Raw genomic sequence first — 11,016 nt, 5'->3', positions numbered from 1 at the left:
GACTCAGTTTGATTGATTTGGCCGGGACTCAGTTTGATTGATTTGGCCGGGACTCAGTTTGATTGACTTGGCCGGGGGACTCAGTTTGATTGATTTGGCCGGGACTCAGTTTGATTGATTTGGCCGGGACTCAGTTTGATTGATTTGGCCGGGACTCAGTTTCATTGACTTGGCCGGGGGACTCAGTTTGATTGATTTGGCCGGGACTCAGTTTGATTGATTTGGCCGGGACTCAGTTTCATTGATTTGGCCGGGACTCAGTTTCATTGATTTGGCCGGGACTCAGTTTGATTGATTTGGCCGGGGGACTCAGTTTGATTGATTTGGCCGGGGGACTCAGTTTGATTGATTTGGCCGGGACTCAGTTTGATTGATTTGGCCGGGACTCAGTTTGATTGATTTGGCCGGGACTCAGTTTCATTGATTTGGCCGGGACTCGGTTTGATTGATTTGGCCGGGACTCAGTTTGATTGATTTGGCCGGGACTCAGTTTGATTGATTTGGCCGGGGGACTCAGTTTGATTGATTTGCCCGGGACTCAGTTTGATTGATTTGGCCGGGACTCAGTTTGATTGACTTGACCGGGGCTCAGTTTGATTGACTTGACCGGGACTCAGTTTGATTGATTTGGCCGGGGGACTCAGTTTGATTGATTTGGCCGGGGGACTCAGTTTGATCGATTTGGCCGGGACTCAGTTTGATTGATTTGGCCGGGACTCAGTTTGATTGACTTGGCCGGGACTCAGTTTGATTGATTTGGCCGGGGGACTCAGTTTGATTGATTTGGCCGGGGGACTCAGTTTGATTGATTTGGCCGGGGGACTCAGTTTCATTGATTTGGCCGGGACTCAGTTTGATTGATTTGGCCGGGATTCAGTTTGAATGATTTGGCCGGGACTCAGTTTGATTGATTTGGCCGGGGGACTCAGTTTGATTGATTTGGCCGGGGGACTCAGTTTGATTGATTTGGCCGGGGGACTCAGTTTGATTGATTTGGCCGGGGGACTCAGTTTGATTGATTTGGCCGGGACTCAGTTTCATTGATTTGCCCGGGTCTCAGTTTGATTGATTTGGCCGGGACTCAGTTTGATTGACTTGGCCGGGACTCAGTTTGATTGATTTGGCCGGGACTCAGTTTGAATGATTTGGCCGGGACTCAGTTTGATTGATTTGGCCGGGACTCAGTTTGATTGATTTGGCCGGGACTCAGTTTGATTGACTTGGCTGGGACTCCGTTTCATTGATTTGCCCGGGACTCCGTTTCATTGATTTGCCCGGGACTCAGTTTCATTGATTTGACCGGGACTCCGTTTGATTGATTTGGCCGGGACTCAGTGGTGGAGCAGGGGCCCAGACCCAACCTCCGGGGCGTGCCTGGTTACCAAGACTCTGCCTGGATTGGCAACAGATCTTCCAACTGGGTACATTCAGATTGTAAGATGACCTGGGAGAACACCCAAAATCTTCCGGGAAGATCTGGGGAAGATAAAGTGGACCGCAGCTAAAATTTCTAGATGCCCAACCCAAATATTTTGAGAGTCCGCCCAGTTCCACCTCCCCTGTTATCGAAGGTGGACGGTGAGCTGAACCGGCTGGAAAACGTGAGGATTATTCGGCCGTCCAATTCGCAGAGTGGGCAGCACCTGTGGTGCCAGCGCTAAAGTCCGTCCGCCATTGTCGACCAACAAGGCCTCCCGCTTGGGCAGGTGTGTATACCATGTGTGCAAGACCTTGACGTGAAGTTGACTGGGGACCATTCATTCCCGATGCTGGACTTGAGTCGCATGTACCTCCAGCTGGAGTGTCCAGAAAAAGCGTCACCCTTCACGCCCACAGCGGTTTGCAGAGTACACCCGACTCCCATTCGAGCGGTTTTCCAGACCCGAGAACACGACTGAGCTGTGTTTGTGCACAGGACTCGTCAATTATTAGTGATTATTCCAAATCTGGCTGCCACACTGTTGCCTCGGCCTACAATCCTAAAGAAGCATCAGGGATGGAGGTGGAAGGCTCCACAAGTCAGTATCCTCCAGGCATTGTGACCCGTGTCATGTGAGAGTGCCTTTAAGAAGTGGGTGTTTAAGAAATGTGCCTTTAAGAAATGGGTGTTTGTCAGTGATGTCAGAGAGTGGGCGGAGCTGGGCTGTCTGTCAGCTTTTTACTTTTGTTTTATGCTGTTTGCTGCAGGGTGTGTTTTAGTTTCGTTTTCAGAGCTGGATAGCTGCAGTCACAGCCTGAAGGGGTATTAGTCACTCTCTCTGTAACCTAAAGACTGTAAATCGATCCTTTGGTGATTTAAAACTAATAACTGCTCTCAGTAGTGACTTTAACCTGATGTGCTTCTGTTAAAAGTTCTTCTTTAAAGTCTTATGGATGGTAAAAGGACAGCTTAAGGATTACTTAGTGTTGTATTCTTTGGGGGTTGTATTTGAATTGATGGTTGCTGAGATGTTCACTGTATGTTTTAAAAGGGTTAACTTGAGTTCATAGAATAAACATTGTTTTGCTTTAAAAACATTTCCATTTCTGCTGTCCCACACCTGTAGAGTGGGCCGTGTGCTCCCCATACCACAATCTATTAAAAGTTGTGGGTCAGGGGAACTCCATGATACACTGGGGTTCTCTAAACCCTGACCTATAACACCCGTCAGAACCACTGTTTCTCACCTGCGACGCGTCACGCCTCCCCATAAGGCATTGGGGCAGTGACGTTCCATGGGATCCAGTCAATTTAGATCCAAAATTGGCCTTGTGGCAGGAGGAGGAGGTTGTTCTTGTGTCATGTGAGAGTGCCTTTAAGAAATGGATGTTTCAGCAATGTACCTTTAAGAAATGGAGCAGCTCATATTACTGAAGTCATGTCAGAGGGTGGGGGGGTAGCTGAGTTGACCTCACTTCTGCTTTTAGTTTCAGTTTTGAGGAAAAGAACTTGGGTGTGTCTGTGTTTGCAGTGAGCTGGGTCTGCTGTGATCTCTGCCAGGAAAGACTATCTTTGAATCATTTGGGTGAATTAAACTCATAATAGTAATGTCTTTAACCTGGTGTGTTTCTGTTGAAAGGTGTTAAGTCTTTTGGAGGTTTGAAGGAACATCTTGAGGGATTATTGAGTGTTGTATTCATAGAATTTACAGTGCAGAAGGAGGCCATTCGGCCCATCGAGTCGACACCGGCTCTTGGAAAGAGCACCCTACCCAAGGTCAACACCTCCACCCTATCCCCATAACTCAGTAACCCCACCCAACACTAAGGACAATTTTGGACACTCAGGGCAATTTTTTCATGGCCAATCCACCTAACCTGCACATCTTTGGACCGTGGGAGGAAACCGGAGCACCCGGAGGAAACCCACGCACACACGGGGAGGATGTGCAGACTCCGCACAGACAGTGACCCAAGCAGGAATCGAACCTGGGACCCTGGAGCTGTGAAGCAATTGTGCTATCCACAATGCCACAAAATGTATTATTTTCAGGGTTATCTTTGAAGGGGTGTTAAGTGATCCAATGTTTATTTAAAAGGTTAAGTTGAATTCATGGAATAAACAGTGTTTTGTGTTAAAAAACCCACGTGTCCATAATTGTAATACCACACTTGGGGAACAAGCCGTGTGCTTCAAAAGCAACAGTACATCAAAGGGAGAGGTTGGTTGAACTCCATGATACATTTTGGGGCTCTGAAAAAGCCTCTCTTGTGGCTGGTTCCACAAGGCCCGGTGCTGGGTCCCCTTGCTGTTTGCAGTGATCTGGGCGGGAATGTGCGAGGTATAATCAGTAAGTTCACAGAATTGGTGGTGGGGTAAGTAGCGGGGAGGAAGGCCTTATGATTACAGGTCGATACAACCAAGTCAGGTGGGATGATCAGAGGCAAATGGAAATGGTGGGAGTGGCAGGAACTATCACAACGATTAAGAAGTATTGAGATGAGCATGGGCAGCGTACAAGGCTGCGGACCGAGGAAACTGGGTTCAGAGTAGGCAGATGCTCGATGGACGGCGAATACGATGGGCCAAGGGCCTTTCCGTGCGGAAAACCCTGATTCTAATCCCTCAACAAACTCACCTCCATAATTCTGCAACCACCTCCAGCCCCCTACACCCCTCCCTCTCTGTAACCTCCTCCAGCCCCTACACCCCTCCCTATCTCTGTAACCTCCTCCAGTCCCCTACACCCCTCCCTATCTCTGTAACCTCCTCCAGCCCCTACACCCCTCCCTATCTCTGTAATCTCCTCCAGCCCCTACACCCCTCCCTATCTCTGTAACCTCCTCCAGCCCCTACACCCCTCCCGATCTCTGTAACGTCCTCCAGCCCTACACCCCTCCCTATCTCTGTCACCTCCTCCAGCCCCCTACACCCCTCCCTATCTCTGTAACCTCCTCCATCCCCTACACCCTCCCTATCTCTGTAACCTCCAACCCCTACAACCCTCCCTATCTCTGTAACCTCCTCCAGCCCCTACAACCCTCCCTATCTCTGTAACCTCCTCCAGCCCCAACACCCCTCCCTATCTCTGTAACCTCCTACACCCCACGCTATCTCTGTAACCTCCTCCAACCCCTACACCCTCCCTATCTCTGTAACCTCCTCGTCCCCTACACCCCTCCCTATCTCTGTAACCTCCTCCAGCCCCTACACCCCTCCCTATCTCTGTAACCTCCAGCTTCTACAACCCTCCCTATCTCTGTAACCTCCTCCAGCCCCTACAACCCTCCCTATCCCTGTAACCTCCTCCAGCCCAGACACCCCTCCCTATCTCTGTAACCTTCTCCAGCCCCTACACCCCTCCCTATCTCTGTAACCTCCTCCAGCCCCTACACCCCTCCCTATCTCTGTAACCTCCTCCAGCCCCTACACCCCTCCCTCTCTGTAACCTCCTCCAGCCCCTACACCCCTCCCTATCTCTGTAACATCCTCCAGCCCCTACAACCCTCCCTATCTCTGTAACCTCCTCCAGCCCCGACACCCCTCCCTCCCTATCTCTGTAACCACGTCCATCCCTTCCTATCTCTGTAACCTCCTCCAGCCCTCCCGATCTCTGTAACCACCCCAGCCCCTACACCCTCCCTATCTCTGTAACCTCCTCCAGCCCTACAACTCTCCCTTCCTATCTCTGTAACCACGTCCATCCCTTCCTATCTCTGTAACCTCCTCCAGCCCCTACATCCCTCCCTATCTCTGTAAACACCTCCATCCCTTCCTATCTCTGTAACCTCCTCCAGCCCCTATACCCTCCCTATCTCTGTAACCTCCTCCAGCCCCTTCACCATCCCTATCTCTGTAACCTCCTCCAGCCCCCTACACCCCTCCCTATCTCTGTAACCTCCTCTAGCCCCTACACCATCCCTAGCTCTGTAACCTCCTCCAGCCCCAACAACCCTACCTATCTCTGTAACCTCCTCCAGCCCCTACAACCCTCCCTATCTCTGTAACCTCCTCCAGCCCCTTCACCATCCCTATCTCTGTAACCTCCTCCAGCCCCCTACACCCCTCCCTATCTCTGTAACCTCCTCCTGCCCCTACACCCCTCCCCATCTCTGTAACCTCCTCCAGCCTCCTACACCCCTCCCTATCTCTGTAACCACCTCCAGCCCCGACAACCATCCCTATCTCTGTAACCTCCTCCAGACCCCTACACCCCTCCCTATCTCTGTAACCTCCTCCAGCCCCTACAACCCTCCCTATCTCTGTAACCTCCTCTAGCCCCTACAACCCTCCCTACCTCTGTAACCTCCTCTAGCCCCTACAACCCTCCCTATCTCTGTAACCTCCTCCAGCCCCTACATCCCTCCCTATCTCTGTAAACACCTCCATCCCTTCCTATCTCTGTAACCTCCTCCAGCCCCTATACCCTCCCTATCTCTGTAACCTCCTCCAGCCCCTTCACCATCCCTATCTCTGTAACCTCCTCCAGCCCCCTACACCCCTCCCTATCTCTGTAACCTCCTCTAGCCCCTACACCATCCCTAGCTCTGTAACCTCCTCCAGCCCCAACAACCCTACCTATCTCTGTAACCTCCTCCAGCCCCTACAACCCTCCCTATCTCTGTAACCTCCTCCAGCCCCTTCACCATCCCTATCTCTGTAACCTCCTCCAGCCCCCTACACCCCTCCCTATCTCTGTAACCTCCTCCTGCCCCTACACCCCTCCCCATCTCTGTAACCTCCTCCAGCCTCCTACACCCCTCCCTATCTCTGTAACCACCTCCAGCCCCGACAACCATCCCTATCTCTGTAACCTCCTCCAGACCCCTACACCCCTCCCTATCTCTGTAACCTCCTCCAGCCCCTACAACCCTCCCTATCTCTGTAACCTCCTCTAGCCCCTACAACCCTCCCTACCTCTGTAACCTCCTCTAGCCCCTACAAACCCTCCCTATCTCTGTAACCTCCTCCTGCCCCTACAACCCTCCGAGATCTCTGCGCTCCTCCAATTCCGACCGCTCGTCCCTCGCTTGGGGGGGGGGGGGGGGGGGTTGTTGTCGGAATCCCTTCCCAAACCTCTCTCCTTCAAACTGAATGACCTCTTTGAGATTGTTCCTGACCCCTAATATCCCCCTGACCCAACTCAGTGTTCGATAATCACTCAATCCACTTGACCGGTGCATCGTTGGAGATGTAGGGGTCGTCTCGTGCCCTCTGGGAGCCGCCGGTGATTTGCTGACCCTGTTGAACACGTTTTAGTTTGATGTTTTAAGAAGCCAATCCCTCTGACCCCCGCGTGGGGGGCAGACAGTGAGCAAGGCCCCACCACACAAGCGCAGGTTCTATTACAAGACAAAGATTGAAACAAAGGCAGAGAACAGGCTGACCACGAAATGAACACGAGTTCCCATTTTATTGTCAGTTTACAAACTTAAATGTAAAAGAGCAGGCAAAGCAGCAGCCAAACTTCTGCACGAAGGTCAGCGATGGGTTCGTGGCTTCTCCAGTTAGATACGCTCCAAATTCAGGACCCCCCCCCCCACCACTCATCATAGCTCACTAACTGGGAATAGAGAGGGACTGTGAGGCGGAGGAACAAGAGGCCCATACAGCCCCCTCCTCGAGTCTGTTACACAGGAACAGGAGGAGGCCCATTCAGCCCCTTGAGCCTGTTACACAGGAACAGGAGGAGGCCCCATTCAGCCCCTCGAGTCTGTTACACAGGAACAGGAGGAGGGCCATTCAGCCCCCTCCTCGAGTCTGTTACACAAGAACATGAGAAGGCCCATTCAGCCCCTCGAGTCTGTTACACAGGAACAGGAGGCCCATTCAGCCCCTCGAGTGTGTTACACAGGAACAGGAGGAGGCCCATTCAGCACCCCCTCCTTGAAACTGTTACACAGGAACAGGAGGAAGCCCATTCAGCCCCCTCGAGCCTGTTACACAGGAACAGGAGGAGGCCCATTCAGCCCCTCGAGCCTGTTACACAGGAACAGGAGGCCCATTCAGCCCCTCTAGTCTGTTACACAGGAACAGGCAGAGGCCCATTCAGCCCCTCCTCGAGCCAGTTACACAGGAACAGGAGGAGGCCCATTCAGCCCCTCGAGCCTGTTACACAGGAACAGGAGGCCCATTCAGCCCCTCTAGTCTGTTACACAGGAACAGGAGACCCATTCAGCTCCCCCCTCGAGTCTGTTACACAGGAATAGGAGGAGGCCCATTGAGCCCCTCGAGCCTGTTACACAGGAACAGGAGGAGGCCCATTCAGCCCCTCGAGCCTGTTACACAGGAACAGGAGGAGGCCCATTCAGCCCCTCGGGCCTGTTACACAGGAATAGGAGGAGGCCCATTGAGCCCCTCGAGCCTGTTACACAGGAATAGGAGGAGGCCCATTGAGCCCCTCGGGCCTGTTACACAGGAATAGGAGGAGGCCCATTGAGCCCCTCGAGCCTGTTACATCTGTAACCCCTCCTCGTGAACCGGATTTTAAGATTCTGTCCCCTTAGACTCCTCCCCACCAGCAGAAAACGTTTCTACCCCTTTCCTAAACCTCAATCAAATCATCCTAAACCTCTTGTGCTCCAGGGAAAACAAGCCCAGTTTACTGAAACCCCTTCAATCCTGGGTAACACACTGACCAATCTGGAATCTTCGTTAAAAATGTATTAATTGACGAGATCTGTCTCTCGCTGGCGTTTATTCTCCCTTCCTAATCGCCTCTGGAGGTGGTGGTGGGTGAGCCGCCATCTTGAGTCAGCTGCGGCCCCGTGTGGGGTAGGTAAACCCACCGTGCTGTTAGAAATTAAACGAAATGAAAAATTGCTTATTGTCACAAGTAGGCTTCAAATGAAGTTACTGTGAAAAGGGAGGGAGCTCCGGGATTCTGACCCCAGCCACAGTAACGGAACGGCCGATATATTCCCCAGTCGGGGTGGGGAGTGACTCGGAGGGGAACCTCCAGGTGGTGGGGTTCCCCGTCTGTCTGCTCCCCCCCTCATCCTTCTAGACGGTAACGGCTGTGGGTTTGGAAGGTGCTGTCGAAGGAGGAGTTCCCGCGGGGCGTCTTGTAGACGGTGCACACGGCTGCCGCTGTGCGTCGGGGGGTGGAGGGAGTGAATGTCGGTGGTCAGCGTGTCGATCGAGCGGGGCTGCTTTATCCTGGATGGTGTCGAGCCTCTCGAGTGCGGTTGGGAGCCGCGTTCATCCAGGCAAGTGGAGAGTCTCCCATCGCACTCCTGACTTGTGCCCTTGTAGATGGTGGACAGGCTTTGGGAGGGGGGGTCAGGAGGTGAGTTACTCTCCGCAGGATTCCCAGCCTCTGACCTGCCCTGGATCCTGACAAAAGTCTAGAATTACAGAGAGGGTGTTGCGAAGAAAAGATATTGCTGTCAAAGCTTTATATCTCGTGCTTATTAAGACCTTCGCCATGTAGTCACACACAAGGACCTGTCCTCTGCAAGCAAAAGGGACATGGCCAGGCACTGAACCCTTTGTGAATTGAACAAAAACATGGCCGGGAGGGAGGGGAGGGGGAAGGCTAATAGTCCCCTAATGCATTACTCATCCAGATGTCCTTGCTGACCAATCCCCTCATCTCTTCTCACTCACGCGGTATAAATTGTTGCGAGAGTTCGGAATTTGGTATCCTTGCGTTTGCCCTGATGAGTCCAATGCGAAAAGCTTCGACAGGACGTCCTTTTCCTTTTTTCCCCCCCCTTCCAGGCAGAAAGCCATTCGAAATCGCACTCGGTTTCCCAAGGCAGAGCTCGCCGGCGGGGCGGGGTGGGGTGAGGGGGTTTGATAGCGCCGGGGGGGGGGGGGGGAAATGGGGCGACGAACCGCTGCCGACTGCGGAAGCTACGGGTTTCCAGCCCGTCCACCCTCCGCGTAATCGTCCTCGCGTCACCCATTCGCAATGGGTTTTCTAGCAAGTTTATAAAAATAACACACGGCGCACTCCCGCGCGCGCACACACGGACAGGACACGTGCGTACACACACACACAGACACACACACAGACACGCGCGCACACACAGAGATAGACATGTGCGCGCGACACACAGACAGACAGACACGTGCGCACACACACAGAGACACGCACACAGACGTGCACAGGCACGCACACGCGCACAGGCACGCACACAGAGACGTGCGCGCACACAGACGTGCACACACACACAGACAGACACACACACGTGCACGCACACAGGCAAGCACACAGACACGCGCACAGAGACGCGCACGCACACAGATGTGCACAGACACCTGCGCGCACAGAGACGTGCGCAAACACACAGACACGCGCACAGAGACGCGCACACAGACGCGCACAGGCACGCGCAGACACGTGCACGCACACAGACGTGCACACACACACAGACACACACACGTGCACGCACACAAGCAAGCACACAGACACGCGCACAGAGACGCGCACGCACACAGACACGCGCACAGAGACGCGCACACACACAGACACGCGCACAAAGGTGTATATTTACACTAAAGACTGCCCGTGGGGAGAAAATAATCATTTGTGCCAAGACCGTTCCCTCTCACTGGAGCGGAGGGCGGTTAGGAGGGGGGGGGGGAAGAGGGGCAAATTCAACCCCAGGCTCTCTCTCCCCTCCGCTCCCCCACGGAATACCCCAACCCAAACTGTGTTGACAGATTGGCGGGGGGGAAGGCAGCGACGGAGGGGTGAGCCGCGGAGAGGGAGACGGTGCAATGCGGTGTCAGTCGGAGTGTTTGGGGGCTGCGAAGGTCAGGGGGCAAGCAGCAGCGGACAATTCAACAGCAGGCCCCCGAGGCCTGCTGGCCCCCGAGGGTGGGGCCGGACGACAGCGCGGCCTGCGAGTGCTGGGGTCCGATTTTGATCCCGTATGCCTGGAGAGAGGGGAGAGGAGAGAGAGAGAGTGTTAGACACGGCATGGATTCCTGACGTCCCCTCCCTCCCCCACACTGCCTGCGGTGTGACACACACACACAGTGAGACTGGGTCCACACTCCCCTCCCTCCCCCACACTGCCTGCGGTGTGACACACACACACAGTGAGACTGGGTCCACACTCCCCTCCCTCCCCCACACTGCCTGCGGTGTGACACACACACACAGTGAGACTGGGTCCACACTCCCCTCCCTCCCCCACACTGCCTGCGGTGTGACACACACACACAGTGAGACTGGGTCCACACTCCCCTCCCTCCCCCACACTGCCTGCGGTGTGACACACACACACAGTGAGACTGGGTCCACACTCCCCTCCCTCCCCCACACTGCCTGCGGTGTGACACACACACACAGTGAGACTGGGTCCACACTCCCCTCCCTCCCCCACACTGCCTGCGGTATGACACACACACACAGTGAGACTGGGTCCACACTCCCCTCCCTCCCCCACACTGCCTGCGGTATGACACACACACACAGTGAGACTGGGTCCACACTCCCCTCCCTCCCCCACACTGCCTGCGGTAGTGACACACACACACAGTGAGACTGGGTCCACACTCCCCTCCCTCCCCACACTGCCTGCGGTGTGACACACACACACAGTGAGACTGGGTCCACACTCCCACACACATGAGACTGGTCC

The 11,016-nt window shown here is 54.1% G+C and overlaps 1 protein-coding gene across 1 annotated transcript in view; it reads right to left on the bottom strand.

The window, feature by feature from the left end:
• Window positions 1–1,817: 1,817 nt before the first annotated feature.
• Window positions 1,818–11,016, bottom strand: part of LOC119960448 (chromodomain-helicase-DNA-binding protein 8-like) — a 38,103-nt gene continuing 28,904 nt past the window's right edge. The window contains exon 11 of the mRNA XM_038788172.1: window positions 1,818–1,899. Within this exon, the coding sequence (XP_038644100.1) occupies window positions 1,818–1,899 (82 nt within the window). The remainder of the gene's footprint in view (window positions 1,900–11,016) is intronic.

Source organism: Scyliorhinus canicula, unplaced genomic scaffold, assembly GCF_902713615.1.
Source record: "Scyliorhinus canicula unplaced genomic scaffold, sScyCan1.1, whole genome shotgun sequence".
NCBI classification, from domain to species: Eukaryota; Metazoa; Chordata; class Chondrichthyes; order Carcharhiniformes; family Scyliorhinidae; genus Scyliorhinus; species Scyliorhinus canicula.
Note: the sequence above shows the minus strand (reverse complement) of the source record. Positions and strands in the feature narration are given on the sequence as shown.